This window comes from Gigantopelta aegis, chromosome 7 (genome assembly GCF_016097555.1).
Source record: "Gigantopelta aegis isolate Gae_Host chromosome 7, Gae_host_genome, whole genome shotgun sequence".
Lineage (NCBI taxonomy): Eukaryota > Metazoa > Mollusca > Gastropoda > Neomphalida > Peltospiridae > Gigantopelta > Gigantopelta aegis.
This window is the reverse complement of record NC_054705.1, coordinates 4,177,681-4,197,051: the sequence shown is the minus strand read 5'-3', so window position 1 is coordinate 4,197,051 and position 19,371 is coordinate 4,177,681. Positions and strand designations below refer to the sequence as shown.

The following is a 19,371-nucleotide window of genomic DNA, read 5'->3' as shown; positions in this document are numbered from 1 at the left end:
AGCAAAAATATGTTCGTGAATAAAATATACCGCGAAAATCGCGAACACGTTGATGGCACCGCGAATTTATTTACGCGCGAACTTATTTCCGATTTGGTATAATATTATTTATCTTATAATATATAGTCTTATCTCTACATCCTAACCCATATCAGAATCAAGTAGTCAGAGGTCCGCAAGGTCACGTGATTCTGTAAACCTGCCTGGTCCCGTGGATTTGATCGAAATGACACACATTTGGGTGTAAGTCTGTTGTTACGTAATCTCCGTTTTCTTTGTTTTCTTTGTAACCTTAAATGGAAGTTTGTGGGTACCACCAATAATGAAAAGTTATTTCTTATGACATTTGCGTGTTTCAATGTTCTGTATCGCATGTGCGTGTTCCATCGATAACATGACAATAGTCTTATCAGACATACATACAACATTGACGTCTCGCTGACAGCATGGTGAACATGAAGTGTGTGCGCGAAATCGTCATTGAAAAGAGTTTGGCAAATGAAATATGGGTAATTTTGATTTTATTATCGGGGGACACAGTCGCGAAAATAATTCCTCGCGAAAATGTAACATGAAAGCCCGATCGCGAATTATTTTAGCCGCGAAAATATTTGCGTATACGGTACTCTGAAGTTTTAAATGTTCTTAAAAATATGAAGAACGAAAAAAGTCCCGGCTCTGACGGATTTACAGCAGAGTTTTTCAAATGTTTTTGGACAGACTTACGACATTTTATAGTTCGGTCAATAAATTATAGTTATACTATTGAGGAAATGTCCCAAGTACAAAAACTTGGTATAATCACTTGCATCCCCAAGCAAAATAAGCCTTAGCAATTTTTGAAAAATTGGCGACCCATAACTCTTTTGAACTGCACTTACAAAATGGTTTCTGGCTGCATTGCAAATAGAATTAAAACAGTCTTATATAAATTAATAAATAAAGATCAAACAGGTTTTATTTAAGGAAGATATATTGGAGAAAACATACGATTGATATATGATATAATGCAATACATTGAAACATACAATATACCTGGTCTGTTAATACTTGTGGACTTTGAAAAAGCTTTTGATTCTGTAGCTTGGTCCTTTATCGAAAAAGCATTAGATATATTTAATTTTAAAAGTTCAATAAAGAGCTGGATTAAAACATTTAACAAAAATTCAATGTCCAGTGTATTACAAAATGGTTATTTATCAGAAACTTTCAAATTAGAAAGAGGTTGCAGACAAGGTGACCCCCTGTCGCCATATATTTTTCTAATTTGTGCTGAAATTCTCGCAATTCTGGTTTGGAATAAAACAAAAATCAAAGGCATGACTATTAATGGTGAAGAATACCTAATTTCGCAATATGCCGATGATACTACTTTCACTCTTGATGGGTTTCCTGAGTCTCTGTACAATACAATGACATTACTTGATTACTATTCTGAGATCTTTGGTTTAAGAATAAATTACTCTACGTCAAAAGCCATCTGGATAGGTAGCAAAAAATATTGTAAAGATGTCTATCACCATACACGTTGGAAATTGGAATGGGGTGAAAACCAGTTTACTTTGCTTGGTATTAACTTTCCCATAAATTTAAAAGATATTATAGCATGTAATTTTGGCTCTAAGATCAAACAAATTCTGAACTTGATAAAACTGTGGTCATTTAGAAAACTGACTGTCCTAGGAAGAGTTACAATTGTTAAAACGTTATTAATACCAAAAATTACGTATCTACTAATGTCATTACCAAATCCATCAAAAACAATTATAAATAATTTAAATAAAATATTTTTCCAATTTATTTGGCAAAATAAACCAGAAAAAATAAAACGAGAATTATTAACTCAAGATTATAAATATGGGGGTATAAAAATGCCAGATATACAACATGTAATAACATCCTTAAAAATATCATGGATAAGAAGACTTTTTCTAAATAATAATAAATGGGTCAACCTATTTCAATCTACTACTGGTTTAAGTACAAGGGACCTAATTATATATGGGGACTATTTCATTATATTTAAAAAAGAAAAGATCATTAACAGTTTCTGGAAAGATGTATTATTCAGTTGGGTATTATTACAAGAAGAAGAAAGTCTAAAAACGACAGAAGATATACAAGGACTGAATATTTGGTTAAATACTAACATCTTAAAAAGTTACAAACCGTTTCTATATAATGAATATATAAAAAAAAGAATAATTTTCATAAACGACATACTCGACAATGAAGGGAATATTTTGGTATTTGAAACGTTAAAATATGACATAAAAACTATTTTTTTAAAATTATGCATCATTAGTAAATGCTGTAAAATCTTTCCTATGTTCATTAAACACTATTAATGACAAAATATTCACATCTGTTAAAATTCCAATTTTACCTTTTAAAATGAAAATTCTATTGAACACAAATGCAGGATGTAAAGATCTGTACAATATGTTGAATAAAAAAAAACATAACTCCAAAGTCACAGATAAAATATGCATACAAAGGATTGACATACGACTGTTGTACGTGGGGAAAATACTATGCTCTACCTTTCTATTGTTTAAAAGATACAACTTTAAGGTGGTTTCAATACAGACTGTTACATAGAATTCTGGCTACTAATACTTTTCTTCATATGATACATTATGTTGATTCAAATAAATGCTTTTTTGTAATAATGAACCGGAGACATTGCAACACCTTGTTTTTTACGACTGCATTGAAGTAAGAAACCTTTGGGAAGCAGTTAAAAAAATTGATTTTTGAAAAAAATGGTCTTTGCATCCCACTAAGCAAAAATGTAGTTATGTTTGGAATGACAGATGGTGATCTAAGATACGTAGTATACTGGATAACTGTCAATATAAAATATTACATTTACAACATAAAAATACTTAAACAAAGTTTGCACAAAAAGGCCATTCAAAATATCCTGAAAACTAAATTCCAAATAGAAAGATGTATTTATTTAAAAAATTGCCAGTATGACAAATTTAATGAACATTGGGAGAAATGGTTGAATCTTTTTCCTTGAAAATCGGAGAATTAATTGATACTACTTTCTTCAATCTCATAACTGCACATTTTGTTAACCTAAAGGAAAATCTGGGCTTGCTTGGATATACAAAAAATTCAGTAGAACCAGAAAACCAATCTTAATCTACAATACGAGTAAATAATACATGCTTCTTTCTCTCTTTTTTAGTTTCTGTTTATCTTTCATCTTTTTTTCCCCCCATTCATTTCATCTGTCCATTCTCTATCCCCTGTCACCCTCAGATCAAAACCATTATTGTATTCATATTTATGTATTGTTTTTAACAAATTCAAATTTATGTAACTAGAAGGTATGAATATATACATGTATTTTTGTAAGGCAATGATTCAAGGCTCCCCAACCTTGACACTGTCAACTGATCTGGGGGCAATAAACTCATTAATAATAAAAACAAATAATAATAATAATAAAAAATAATAATAATAAATAAAATTTTAAAAAATCCTTTGTCCTCCTCTATTATTAAACCAATGAATGAATAGCTCAACAGCGCTTAAGAGCACACAGAAAAAGTCGACTAGGCCTATGTGTCAAAGAAATACAAATGAATGAAAATCACCACACACGCATTTTGTCTGGCGTCATTAAAGTCTCACTTTAAACCAAACCATACCAGAGTATGTTCTTTTCATAATTTGCATATGATCACCAGGCGCGGCACAGTATAAAAAAAAAATGTGGTATGGATTGAGGTTGCCAGACTATCCTTTCAAATTCACCAGTGACGGAAATGTTTACAAATACAACAAATATAACACACACACACACACACACATACAAAAGGTGGACTTATAGTTGCAAAATTCTGTAGCGTTTTTTGTGCTTTTGGTTGTCATAATGTCACATGTAAGTAGCCCAAACAGACTTTGGTCTCTCAATAATTTCCTACGTAATTTGTCATATATATATATATATATATATGTATATATATATATATATATATATATATATATATAGAGAGAGAGAGAGAGAGAGAGAGAGAGAGAGAGAGAGAGAGAGAGAGAGAGAGAGAGAGAGCGCGAGAGAGAGAGAGAGGGGGGGGGGGGTACCAGAGTGTTTATATTGTTTTATTGATACTTTTTACAATTCTTACAGTAATAGTGATCGTCGAGTACCAGCTGGATACCCAGTTCATTTCCAGTGTTGTGAACAATCCAACTCAGTGATGCTGAGGCTGAAGCATTTTAAAATAGACTCCAGCTCAGAACATAAGAGAATTGGTAGAGAAGAATGAGGTTGCCAGACTATCCTTTCAAATTCACCAGTGACGGAAATTTTTACAAATACAACAAATATCACACACACACACACACACACACACACAAGTGGACTTATAGTTTGCAAAATTCTGTAGCGTTTTTTGTGTTTTTGGTCGTCATTATGTCACATGTAAGTAGCCCAAACAGACTTTGGTCTCTCAATAATTTCCTACGTAATTTGTTATAAATATATATATATATATATATATATATATATAGAGAGAGAGAGAGAGAGAGAGAGAGAGAGAGAGAGAGAGAGAGAGAGAGAGAGAGAGAGACTGTTTATACTGTTTTATTGATACTTTTTACAATTCTTACAGTGATAGTGATCGTCGAGTACCAGCTGGATACCCAGTTCAGTTCCAATGTTGTGAACAATCCAACTCAGTGATGCTGAGGCTGAAGCATTTTAAAATAGACTCCAGCTCAGAACATAAGAGAATTGGTAGAGAAGAATGGCGTGGGGGAGTGAACAAACTGGACAACAGCTACGTTGGGGAGGGTTAACAAATAGAATAAAAAACAAATATGGGGTATAGTGATGGAACATGAAAGCTTCTCCGTGGGGGAGGGTAGAAAATCAATACCGTGGGAAGTGATTAAACTGGAAAACAGTTCGGGAATTCCGTGACATGCTTCATTTTTAAAATTTGGAACTCTTCTTGTGAAATGTCATAAAACAAAATCGACGCGTAGTGATGAGGCTATATATACGACAGCCGTGTAAGGTATCCTTGAATTTTATATAAACGACCGCCATATATAGAGACTTGGCAAATGATGGCCGGCTATATACATGGCAAATAATTTTTAAAAAATAAAATTATTTCATGACAAAATAACGGCAAATACGCCGAAATAAAATAATAGACAGTCAGAACATGAACTGACAGGTTTTTTATTTATAATAATTATGATTTTTAAAAAAAAGACTATTCATAAATCCCATGGCTGAAATCTGTTTTTACGATTTTATTTTATTTGCATTAAAAAAAAATAAGAAGAAGAAATCTTTTGGAGGTTTTTTTTTTACGGAGCTACCATACACAGTACCACTGCAGGCGCGTGTGCGTGGAATTTAGCAGGAGCAGGAGTCTAGACGGTTACAACTCTATAGTGCTCGGTTCGAAAACGGGTAACATGTTTTCCAGCAGTTTTATTACCTCTGTTCACCTGTTGGCGAACTGTTTTCATAAACACTGTGTGCTCTTAATAAAATGCTTTTGGATGTGGCCCTAGGTTAACAGACTGAATAGAACGCGATTCATCGTTCATCCTTTGTACTCCTCTATTATTAAACGAATGAATGAATAGCTCAACAGCCCTTAAGAGCACACAGAAAAAGTCGACTATGTGTCAAAGAAATACAAATGAATCAAAATCACCACACACGCATTTTGTCTGGCGTCATTAAAGTCTCACTTTAAACCAAACCATACCAGAGTATGTTCTTTTCATAATTTGATATGATCACCAGGCGCGGCACAGTATAAAAAATAGTGGTATGGATTGAGGTTGCCAGACTATCCTTTCAAATTCACCAGTGACGGACGGAACTTTTTACAAATCCAACAAATATAACACACACACACACACACACACACACACACACACACACACACGCACAAAAGTGGACTTATAGTTTGCAAAATTCTGTAGCGTTTTTTGTTTTCGGTCGTAATTATGTTACATGTAAGTAGCCCAAACAGACTTTGGTCTCTCAGTAATTTCCTACGTAATTTGTTATAAATATATATTTATATATATATATATATATATATATATAGAGAGAGAGAGAGAGAGAGAGAGAGAGAGAGAGAGAGAGAGAGAGAGAGAGAGAGAGAGAGAGGGGGGGGGGGGGGGGGGGGGGGGGGGGTACCAGAGTGTTAATATTGTACTATTGATACTTTTTACAATTCTTACAGTGATAGAGATCGTCGAGTACCAGCTGGATATCCAGTTCAGTTCCAATGTTGTGAACAATCCAACGCAGTGATGTTGAGGCTGAAGCATTTTAAAATATTCAGTTCAGTTCCATTGTTGTGAACAATCCAACTCGGTGATGTTGAGGCTGAAGCATTTTAAAATATTCAGTTCAGTTCCAATGTTGTGAACAATCCAACTCGGTGATGTTGAGGCTGAAGCATTTTAAAATAGACTCCAGCTTAGAGCATAAAAGAATTGGTAGTGAAGAATGCCGCTCCAGTTTCGTGGGGTGACAAACTGGACAACAGCTACCCGTACGTGGGGAAGGGTTACCAAAGAGAAAAAACAGCTATGGGGTATAGTGATGGAACATGAAATCTTCTCCGTGGGGGAGGGTAGTCAAAGAGAACATCAATACCGTGGGAAGTGACCAAACTGGAAAACTGCTCCCTGGTTGTGGAGGGTTGAAAGAGTTCCGTATTTTCCCCACTATTGGGGTACTGAATTAGCCATATGAACTGGGTATTGCATTAAACACTACAAACGACGTAGTGCTAGGCCTGGATTTGAACTCCAGACTATCAGAACTGTAGCCGAGCACTGTATCCACTCGACCACGCAGTGGATCAACAAGTGAAAGTGCATTTTAATACTTATAAATCTCATAGGATGTATTTTGACGGAATGAACCGAATGTCTACGGAATAAAACGAAGATTTAGTCCCATGATGCCTCATTCTGTCTTCTGTGCTATATTTCTTCCAAAAGCACCATCAAAAGCACCCTTCTGGAGGAACTTTTACACAGAATAGTCAAAATGTCTAATTTTTCAAAGGCAAAACATCGCGATACTGGATTACGAAATATAAACATGATGTTGGTTTTATAGAACAAATTGTTTTAAAAGATATTGTATATAACTATCGCTAACCCTAACCCTAACCTTAAACTAATTCTAACAAATATTTCTTTAAAATCGTTATGGGAAAAATAAGGAACTTATGCCAAGGGATCTTTTATATGTACTTTCCCATACTGGAAAAACAAATACCACAGATCCACTGAGGTGGTTCGATCCTGCGACACAGGCACCTCATGTGAATAAATATCAGAGTACAAACTTACTATGGGTGAGAGTTCGATGTTAAATTAGTCTCCCTTACCTTGTCGTGTTTCAGATGAGTCCCTGCAAAGAAAATGCCGTTTCGCCCTTCTAGAGCTCATCAGTATACCTGGAAGGTATAGACGGCATGTGAAGTATCAAAAGTTCCGAAAGTCTCTCAATCTCCCTACACAGGATTTTATTTCATCAGTATTGTCATGCCGCCCCTGTGTAGGAATGTTTAACGACATCCCAGCACGAAAAATACATCGGCTATTGGCTGTCAAACTATGGCAATGGCAGCCACTCTGTTGGGAGTCGTCAATGAGGTTTGACTTTAAAAATTTTTTTAATAATTTCAGTCCTGAACTTTCACTGTACAATCTTTCATTTGGCATCGCATTCGCATCCAATATCGCACTATTTCACATTTGGCATCGCATTAACCTGCAATGCCGTAGTAATCCATCATGGCGTCCATGAATGATTCAGCTGATGGGAACTCCTTGTTAAGATGGCTTCTGACAAATTTGACGATGTCTGCTTTTGTCATCCCATTCTGGAGCAGAGCCAGCATCTTGGGGCTTGTCCAGTCGACGACGTCACCATCATCTTCATGCTCAGTGTCCTCCTGACGTTGTGCGGCTGAAACGGGCGACCCTTGGTGATTTGTCATGGCCTCCAGTACTGACACTGCTGTGGGGAATCTGTCTGTTCGATGATACTCGAAGAAACTGCTGATTTCTTGCGCCGCTATCCCATTCTCCAGTAGAGCCAAAATTTGAGGACTTCGCCAATCGATTACGTCCACTTCAGCATCATGCAAACCCCCAGCATGATCATAATGATCAGTATCATCATTCCCACCATCATCATCATCACCACCATCAGCAGCAGCAGTAGCAGCTGGCTCTGTTGAAGTGGGCATATTTCTGTTGACGTCCATTACTGACACTGCAGGGGGCGATTCGTTGTTTTGATGAGATCTGAACAATCTGCTGATTTCTTTCTCTGCTAACCCATCCTCCAATAGATCCTGGATTACAGGACTTTGCCAGTCGATTTTGTTACCATCTTCGTTATCACTCATCTGCCCAGAATCCACCTGGTCTTCATTAATTCCTTCCATGTTGGTTATTAGTTGGGCCTGAGAATTTCCTGTCGGTTCTTTTTCAACTATTGGGGCTTGCTCAAAAGCCTGGTGTTAAGTAACACGTTATTAACGCCCTTGTACAGGGTACACACCACGTCTGGTGTCTTTTGTAGTACACAGTTCAACTATCTCAAGAATAACTACGTGAAGCTATCGACAATCCACAGTTCACACTCTTCCAGATACCGAAATAAATCCAATTACACGATAAACAACAACAGATCTTCCATGAGGCAAAACCGCGCACTGCTTCGATCAGCTAAGAGTTCTGCAATATACGTGTGCAAAAATACTTTTTGGGGAAGTCCCCAATCGATTGTGTGGATGCCAAGGGCGAGCGTAGCTTTAAAACGAACCAAGGCGGTCGCCTGAAATGCTACACTCTGAGAAATAAAGATGTGTTTTGTTTTAAAACTCGGTCTCTAGTAGTAGCACTGTTAAAAAGACCGTGTGTGGACGTTGGCCACAGTAGCACAGACATCTGTAGCCCCTACAAGCACATAGACCGATCTCCATTGCGTGATGTAACCAACAGCCTATCAGATTACCTGTTGCCTGGTCACAATAGCAGCTCGTGACTCGCAGGTCAATGTGACCTGAATCGGTAGACTCTGTACCAAATAGAATCCCATAGGCGGCAATGTTAACAATGTGAATGAATGAATGAATGTTTAACGACATCTCAGCATAAAAATACACAGCGGCTATTGGGAGTCACAAAGGACAAGTATATGAAAATATTATTTATATAATTATGTAAAACCACAGTGTTAGTAGCTGTGGGGAAACGTATAATATCAAGGTAAGTATATTTTAAAACTTTGTATAAAAATCAAAGTGTTTTAAAAACTTGAAAATTAATTCTGGGTGGAATTTAAAAACATTCCAAAACATTTCTGTTACCAATATATCATTTCTCGGCGGCTTGAGATGATCACACTCCACAAAAATGTGGCGCACAGTCAGTGTACACAGACAATGTTCACACTGAGTGGGAGGGTCCTTCTTTAAAATAAATGAATGCGTCAAATATGTATGGCCGATGCGGGCACGGCACAAGACTACATCATCTTTCCTGCACCTTCTGTAGTATGACTGTTACTCTCCCAGGACTGGCTTAACAGAATGAAGCTGGTTCGCTACCGCACCATCCCAATCATCTTTCCAAATAAAAAATATATATTGATCAATATGATATTTAAAATCACGGTAGGTAACACCAACACCGACACGGCAACTCTGTACCTACCAGCATGTAGGCCGATGACTTGACCACTGCGCCACCGAGGCCCCTGACACCTGTAACGTGGAATTTTGACTCCTATAGAATACTAACTCCCCGGTCACTTTTCTACGTATAATAATGACTCCCCGGTCACTTTTCTACGTATAATAATGACTCCCCGGTTTTTCGGTAGGAGTAGCCCATGGAATAGCAACAGCTGGGTTTCTTCTCTCGTTATCTTTGAGGTCCTTAACCATGTCTGACGCCATATAACCGTATATAAAATGTGTCGAGTGCATCGTTAAACAAATCACTTCTTCTTCTTTTTCGACGGCGTTGACGACGGTGACGGCATCAGTGGCGACGACGACATCAACGTTTGTCTTTATGTTGCGAATTAATTTCTAATTGAATTGTTAAAATTTTGTATAAATTATTATTATTTTATAAATAAAACCAGATAAGTTATGAATTCGTCTGAATTGTCTATTTTGGGTTTTTTAGTTACTTTGTTGTTGTTTTTCACACGAAACAAATTTATAGTAGGAGAGGTATTTAATTCCGCTCGTTTTTAAGGTTGTATAAATACCAAATGTTTTTCATAGTTGATTTAGTGTATTTAATGATAAGTGTTCATAATTAGGAAAATAATTTTTGTCTGGATGGGGTGCCGCTATTAATGAAATTATAATAACAGGATACATCAAAAGGTTTTTGTTATTTGAAAATCATGATCAAAGTATTCCAGATTTCAACGCAGTGAAATCAAAGCTGCTTTGAGATACCTCGAGCGCTGACAAAAACAACGAAGTGAAGGATCCCCAAGTCGAGCAACGAAAGAACGTGCAGTGTGCTCAAGAGAAACAAGGCTCTTGCTAAAATACTAAATATCTGCACGATTCCCTCCCCTATACTATATAACATGCACATTCCCCTGATGTACCCCATAAGTAGCTTATGAATATAACGAATTTGATGCTGCATTTGATATTTGAATTCATGACATCACACAGCGCCCAGCCTTGTATTTGGCCAGGGTACGGCCCTGATATATAAAAGCTGGGTGAGTGCTCCATTAGCTCATTGTTCAAAATGGATTTCGAAGAGTACGTGGAAGTGAAGAATTTTATCATTGGAAAGAAATATCCAAAGACAATGAAAGCAAATAAGGTTGAGAAAATGAATTTTAGGAGAAAGTGTAGCCGTTTCTACGTGCAGAATGAAGTTCTCTATTGTCACGACAAAACCAAATCTCAGCTGGTTGTCATGAGTTCGGAAATTTAAAAAATCCCAAACAGTGTTCATACTGATGAGCATGCAGGTCACCTAGGAGTTAACAAAACGTGAGTGTTTATTATTTATTTATTTATTTATAACTGTCGACAAAGTCGCGAAAAACATCTTATTTTGATTATATATTCGACAATCATGATTAGCGTTAATTTATATTAACCAGTTGTGGAGAGTACGATTCTTGTACGATTATCGTAGTTACTACAAATAAATAATAAAATGCACATGGTGTGACACACCGTGTTATCGGTATTAGGTACCTGAATACTCGCCACAACGGTAACCGGCCACATGAAACCGTAGTAGCTTACAAACCGTGCCCTTGAATAGGCAGTTAGGCGATGGTGTTGTCACTATTTATCTGAATATAATATTATTGTTATCTCTTCACATCTATGTGTAAAAGAACTGTATGAGTTTCTAAATGTAGTAATCTAAAATATATATGTATTTCATTTATATATGGAAAAGGATAAGACAGAGATATTACTGGAAAGGATCCTATGATGAAGTCAAGAAGTTCATTAATGAGTGTGAACAGTGCCAAAAAAAGGGACGATAAAGAAAGCCGAAAAACCACTCAAACCAATACCAGTTACGTCATCAGCATTTAAGCCGATTGGGATGGATTTGGTGGAACTTCTTGAAAAAAACTGAAAATGGTATGTTTTAAGTATACCACGCTATTTTGTAATCTTTATAGTAGTTGTAAATCAAGAGAATTAGCATGGAAGTTAATGTCTATACAATGTTTTAAAGATACACGTATTATTCATAGAACATTCTGACTATGTAGGCCTAAAGGTTAGAGAGAGAGTTGATTTCATGGACTTAGTATGAAGTTAAACACGCACAGTCTCCATTTCTCTATCCATCTTTGTCTCTGTCTCTGTCTCTCTCTCTCTCTCTCTCTCTCTCTCTCTCTCTCTCTCTCTCTCTCTCTCTCTCTCTCTCTCTCTCTCTCTCTCTCGATACATATTCCTTTCATTTAACTTTTTTCGTTTCAGACAGTAGTCCGCATCTCTAAAAGTACTCTTGAAAAATAATTGAAATAAATGCGCACCTATGTATACAATGACTATACAATGATTGCCATTTTATCAGAATTGTCTTCCCGAAAGGGATTGTTTGTTTAGATCTGAGTGAGACTATTATGCAAAGGATGAAATATAGGTACATGTATTACTTCTTAGGCGGTGGTGGTGACTGTGTCATCATTTCTGTTCAGCACCAACGTTAAGTGTCTGCCTTCAGCCAAATTTTTACTAACGGTGTGGGGCCGCTCAACAATAACGTGAGTCATTACGCGGGAATTCCTTACGAAACGTTATTGGGGCGTTTATAAACAGTTCAGTAACAGTTTTGTAACAAATAATGTCTCATTTGTCTGAGTTACTTAAAGTAAAATGCAGCCAGTTATTTGTTCTTAAACAAATGCTTTCCTGTCTACTATTTATCAAATCAAACACACACACACACACACAGAGAGAGAGAGAGAGAGAGAGAGAGAGAGAGAGAGAGAGAGAGAGAGAGAGAGAGAGAGAGAGAGAGAGAGAGAGAGAGAGAGAGTCCAATAATTAGTTACATTTTGTCATAAGGACGGAAAAGCTAAGAGATTATTGACGAGCGTTACATACTTTTAGAGTGAAGAGTGGTCTTAGTATTACAATACGTGACACTGGAGAGAGGTAAACATGCGTTACATAATTATTGTTGAACGGCCTTTAAGTAATAGGCCAATTAGGCCAATAGAACTAGATTTATGGTTGCACCGATGATTGTTCATCTCAATGGAGGTTTTTTTGTTTGTTTTGTTTTTAGGTTTTAATTTTGTTTAATTTAATTTTTAATTAAAATAGTCATGCTTTTAGTTTAATATCAGGTTTTCGTCTTTTGGTCAATTTATCGTGAACTGTAGGTCACAAACTTGGTTTATACTTGAATGTTAAGTCGGTGAACATCATTCTGTAAGTTAAGATTTAAGTCATTGAACATCATTCTGTAAGTGAAGATTTAAGTCGGTGAACATCATTCTCTAAGTTAAGATTTAAGTCGGTGAACATCTTTATACCTGAATGTTCATCACAATGCATGTGAAAACATTTTTAAACACTTATTACATTAAAACAAATTTCCTTTAGGTTTTTAAAAGTAAAATTTTAAATAACTAAATTAACCATGAATTTTATATTATAATTTTTAAAATATTTTAATAAATTGTATTTTGTTAACATGACTGAGATGAATATCAATGAACAATGAATGTAACTATAAGCGACACCAAATGCCCTATGTTTATTTATTTACTTTTTTATTATTATTTTTTTATTATTATTATTATTATTGTTTTTTTTATTATTATTATTATTATTATTGCTGTTGTTAATATTATTATTATTATTATTATTATTATCGTTGTTAACTACACATATACACATGTATGTCACAACTATACTGAACTTCATTGAAATCGCATCTCCCAATGATCAGTTGTTTTTGCTATTGCTTTATTGCTAATATATACATACATACATACACATGTACATACATAATAATATATATATATATATATATCTGTATCTGTATGTATGTATGTGTGTGTGTGTGTGTGTGTGTGTGTGTGTGTGTGTGTGTGTGTACGTATACAAGTGTGCACTGTACGTATATACGTGTGTACGTGATCGGTGCGGTTTCTCTGAGGTTCTTTATATATTATGTTTTATATTTGATCTATGTATATCCATATCCATGTATATATATATATATATATATATATATATATATATATATATATATATATATATATATATATATATATATATATATATATATATATATATATTGTGATATCTGCTGATAAGCGTGTAGTTTAAAAGCAATAAACGAAATTGTAACTTGTAAAAAATAACAGGTCATAGATAACAGAATTGACAATGACAGCTATAGTTTATCTGCGCAGTACGGGTTTGTGTAACTCGATCTATGAGTCACGACACCCCACGAAACCTTATATGAGCGAGAACCCAAAGCCTTGACCCCGATCTATAAAATAAGAACTTGAATTCATGTAAGGACAAAAGAGTCCTATTCAGTGTTTTATATTATATATTATGCAAAGTTGTGTAAAGATGAAATACCCCTTATCCGCTACAATAAAAAAAAAATTGTTAATAATATTTTAATGTATCAGTCTCTCTCTCTCTCTCTCTCTCTCTCTCTCTCTCTCTCTCTCTCTCTCTCTCTCTCTCTCTCTCTCTCTCTCTCTCTCTAACGACTAACAAACTAACAATTAACCACAATTAACCACTAAGCTCGAAAATAAAAGTCAATCTTCAGAGAAAACCCACTATATGTTTTCTTGGGCAGCAAGGGATCTTTTTTTTATCCACTTTCCCATGTAGCAGGGTATTTAATAAAACTGCTGTGGGCCACTGGTTGGGACAGAGGAAAACTAATCAGAGAAAGGGTTAACCCAGGGGATTCGATCCTTCAACTCGAGCAACTCAGGCGAGATCTCCACCGACTGACTTAAATCTTCACTTACAGAATGATGTTCACCGACTTAAATCTTCACTTACAGAATGATGTTCACCGACTTAAATCTTAACTTACAGAATGATGTTCACCGACTTAAATCTTAACTTACAGAATGATGTTCACCGACTTAAATCTTAACTTACAGAATGATGTTCACCGACTTAAATCTTAACTTACAGAATGATGTTCACCGACTTAAATCTTCACTTACAGAATGATGTTCACTGACTTAAATCTTCACTTACAGAATGATGTTCACCGACTTAAATCTTCACTTACAGAATGATGTTCAATGACTTAAATCTTCACTTACAGAATGATGTTCACCGACTTAAATCTTCACTTACAGAATGATGTTCACTGACTTAAATCTTCACTTACAGAATGATGTTCACTGACTTAAATCTTCACTTACTGAATGATGTTCACCGACTTAAATGTTCATTTACAGAATGATGTTCACCGACTTAAATCTTAACTTACAGAATGATGTTCACCGACTTAAATCTTCACTTACAGAATGATGTTCAATGACTTAAATCTTAACTTACAGAATGATGTTCAATGACTTAAATCTTAACTTACAGAATGATGTTCACCGACTTAAATCTTAACTTACAGAATGATGTTCACCGACTTAAATCTTCACTTACAGAATGATGTTCAATGACTTAAATCTTAACTTACAGAATGATGTTCACCGACTTAAATCTTAACTTACTGAATGATGTTCACCGACTTAAATCTTCACTTACAGAATGATGTTCAATGACTTAAATCTTCACTTACAGAATGATGTTCACCGACTTAAATCTTCACTTACAGAATGATGTTCACCGACTTAAATCTTCACTTACAGAATGATGTTCAATGACTTAAATCTTAACTTACAGAATGATGTTCACCGACTTAAATCTTAACTTACAGAATGATGTTCACCGACTTAAATCTTCACTTACAGAATGATGTTCACCGACTTAAATCTTCACTTACAGAATGATGCTCAATGACTTAAATCTTAACTTACAGAATGATGTTCACCGACTTAAATCACTTACAGAATGATGTTCACCGACTTAAATCTTAACTTACTGAATGATGTTCACCGACTTAAATGTTCATTTACAGAATGATGTTCACCGACTTAAATCTTCACTTACAGAAAGATGTTCACCGACTTAAATCTTCACTTACAGAATGATGTTCACCGACTTAAATCTTAACTTACAGAATGATGTTCACCGACTTAAATCTTTACTTAGAGAATGATGTTCAATGACTTAAATCTTCACTTACTGAATGATGTTCACCGACTTAAATCTTAACTTACAGAATGATGTTCAATGACTTAAATCTTAACTTACAGAATGATGTTCACCGACTTAAATCTTAACTTACAGAATGATGTTCACCGATTTAAATCTTAACTTACAGAATGATGTTCAATGACTTAAATCTTAACTTACAGAATGATGTTCAATGACTTAAATCTTAACTTACAGAATGATGTTCACCGACTTAAATCTTAACTTACAGAATGCTGTTCACCGACTTAAATCTTAACTTCCAGAATGATGTTCACTGACTTAAATCTACACTTACAGAATGATGTTCACCGACTTAAATCTTAACTTACTGAATGATGTTCACCGACTTAAATCTTAACTTACTGAATGATGTTCACCGACTTAAATCTTCACTTACAGAAAGATGTTCACCGACTTAAATCTTAACTTACTGAATGATGTTCACCGACTTAAATCTTAACTTACAGAATGATGTTCACCGACTTAAATCTACACTTACAGAATGATGTTCACCGACTTAAATCTACACTTACAGAATGATGTTCACCGACTTAAATCTTAACTTACTGAATGATGTTCACCGACTTAAATCTTCACTTACAGAATGATGTTCACCGACTTAAATCTTCACTTACAGAATGATGTTCACCGACTGACTTAAATCTTCACTTACAGAATGATGTTCACCGACTGACTTAAGTCTTCACTTACAGAATGATGTTCACCAACTGACTTAAATCTTCACTTACAGAATGATGTTCACCAACTGACTTAAATCTTGATGTTCACCGACTGACTTAAATCTTCACTTACAGAATGATGTTCACCAACTGACTTAAATCTTCACTTACAGAATGATGTTCACCAACTGACTTAAATCTTGATGTTCACCGACTGACTTAAATCTTGATGTTCACCGACTGACTTAAATCTTCACTTACAGAATGATGTTCACCAACTGACTTAAATCTTCACTTACAGAATGATGTTCACCAACTGACTTAAATCTTGATGTTCACCGACTGACTTAAATCTTCACTTACAGAATGATGTTCACCAACTGACTTAAATCTTCACTTACAGAATGATGTTCACCAACTGACTTAAATCTTCACTTACAGAATGATGTTCACCAACTGACTTAAATCTTGATGTTCACCAACTGACTTAAATCTTCACTTACAGAATGATGTTCACCGACTGACTTAAATCTTCACTTACAGAATGATGTTCACCGTCTTAAATCTTCACCGACTTCATCAACAATGGAGGCGGCACGTAGTCCAGTGGTAAAGCGCTCGATTGATGCGCAATCGGTTTGGGATCGATCCCCGTCGGTGAGCCCATTGGGCTATTTCTCGTCACAGCCAGTGCACCACGACTGGTATACCTAAGGTCGTGGTGTGTGCTATCCTGTTTGTAGGATGGTACATATAAAAGATCTCTTGCTGCATTAGAAAAAATGTAGCGGGTTTCTCTGATGACTATACATCAAAATTACAAAATGTTTGACATCCAATAGCTGATGATTAATAAATCAATGTGCTCTAGTGGTGTCGTTACACAAACCGAAACTTTTAGTTGTTTTAAAATCTAGTCTAGAAACAAAGACATAAGCGGTCAGTTTGTAATATATAGTCTAAAAGAACTTGACAAAACAAAGCATATAAAATATAGAAATAACTTTATTCATATATAAACAGCCAACAGCATAATAATTGTAAATGGTAACAATAAATATAAATATAATAAAAGACTTACATAAAACGCGATGCATTTACAGTTCCTGTTGCCCTAAATATGTGTACAGTGTGTACAATACATGTGTATAATAAAAACCATACAAATATAACAAAAAAAGAAAGAAATAAAATCACATTTTAGCACAAAGTTCTTACGCAAAGTTGTTTACAGTCCATTTAAAAAAAAAACAATGGATATTTGGGTATTTCCACATTCAGGCATCACATTCATACACTGTTACTCACAACCTTGTCAAAACATGCATTTGTCTCTGCTTCTGTAAAACTACGAATCTTGATTATCCCGATTTTGTCTTTTAGATTTCCAACACTTGCAAACTGTACTTCAACAATTGAATAACTGGATAGTAGATTTACTTAATGGGGGTTGGGGTAATAAGTATACAATAATATTAACACACCGTTAATAAAACAATACTTGAATATCTCGATCGCAGATTTCACATCACCATTTTAACTTATGGGGGAGGAGGGAGGGGTAACAAGTATAAAACCATCTTAACACACTGTCAATAAGGAGCAGCTACTTTTCACTTGAATCATATCACCTCTCTTATGTATCATGCGCGTTGATGTTGTATCCTGTGATGTATTATTCATCCATCATGGCCGCCATTAGCGCCACCGCAGTGGGGAACTCCCTGTTAAGATGGTCCCTGACAAACTTGGCGATGTCTCGTTTCCGGATTCCATTCTCCAGCAAAGCCAACATCTTGGCACTTTGCCAGTCGATTACGTCATCCACACCGTCGCTATCCACAGCTGCGGCTGTTAAATCATGCAGCACGTCTTCGCTGTTTATTATTTCAGGTTCGGGAGCATCCGCCGGTACTTCCTCGGCTATTGGAGCAGTCATCCCGTGAGAATCAGGCATATTCTTGTCGTCTGCTTGCTGACGATAGAAAACCTCCAGTTCTCCCTGTGATATGAAGGGACAGTCAGGGGAATACAGCCGATGACAGGAGGAAGGATCATCCTCTCTATCCCAGTTTCTCAGACGCACTCCGCAGTGGAAACACTGGACTCTGTCAGCGGACCCGATGTAGAAGAATCCCGCTTTGGCTAAGCTCAGAGCTGGTTGGTCAGTGCTTGTATTTGGCCATCCTTGAAATGAATTGAGCCTGGAATTCATATCCGAGTAATTAGGAAAAGCGATGTTAGGCATCGTTATTTTTTACTTCTCAGTATCTAATGCACTCACACCATTAGGCCACCACAGGGCTTCTTCGACTGAGGCACTTTTAGTGAATGTTCAGTATGTAACTTTGTTCCACACAAACAAACAAAACGAAAACGAAACCTAGTCGTAGAAATCTTTTGGCCTAGTCCTTCAGATGAAACAGTTTATTACAACTGATTCGTTTTACGATTCACTGTCTTCTTGTTGACCAACCAGCTCCAATAAACACGACTTGCCTGTTCAGTTGATAGCCTCAAATGCCACACAGTGTCGTTGTACTATTTCGCTTGTGATATCGATAGTACGTACACGGAAAGAAGGACACGCTCCATTAATTTTATTGTGTTACGTGGCCATGACGTTGCTGTCTCGGGGACATAATGCTAAACGTAACAGTCAGTCGGGAATTTTACTACAGCTTGTTCGGGCCAAACAAAATAAATTTAAATTTCTGGTCTTTGGTCAGCGCACGCGTACATTTTGACCTCGCGCGTCAATTTGTTTGGGGGGGGGGGGGGGGGTTTCTTTCGCAGTACGACGTCGATTTTTGTAGGAGTAACCTGTAGACTGTAAT

The 19,371-nt window shown here is 35.9% G+C and overlaps 1 protein-coding gene across 1 annotated transcript; it reads right to left on the bottom strand.

The window, feature by feature from the left end:
* Positions 1–17,626: 17,626 nt before the first annotated feature.
* Positions 17,627–19,033, bottom strand: LOC121377733 (death-associated inhibitor of apoptosis 2-like). Its single transcript, XM_041505816.1, has one exon. The coding sequence runs from the start codon at positions 18,780–18,782 to the stop codon at positions 18,210–18,212; it is 573 nt and encodes a 190-aa protein (XP_041361750.1). The 5' UTR covers positions 18,783–19,033; the 3' UTR covers positions 17,627–18,209.
* Positions 19,034–19,371: the final 338 nt, after the last annotated feature.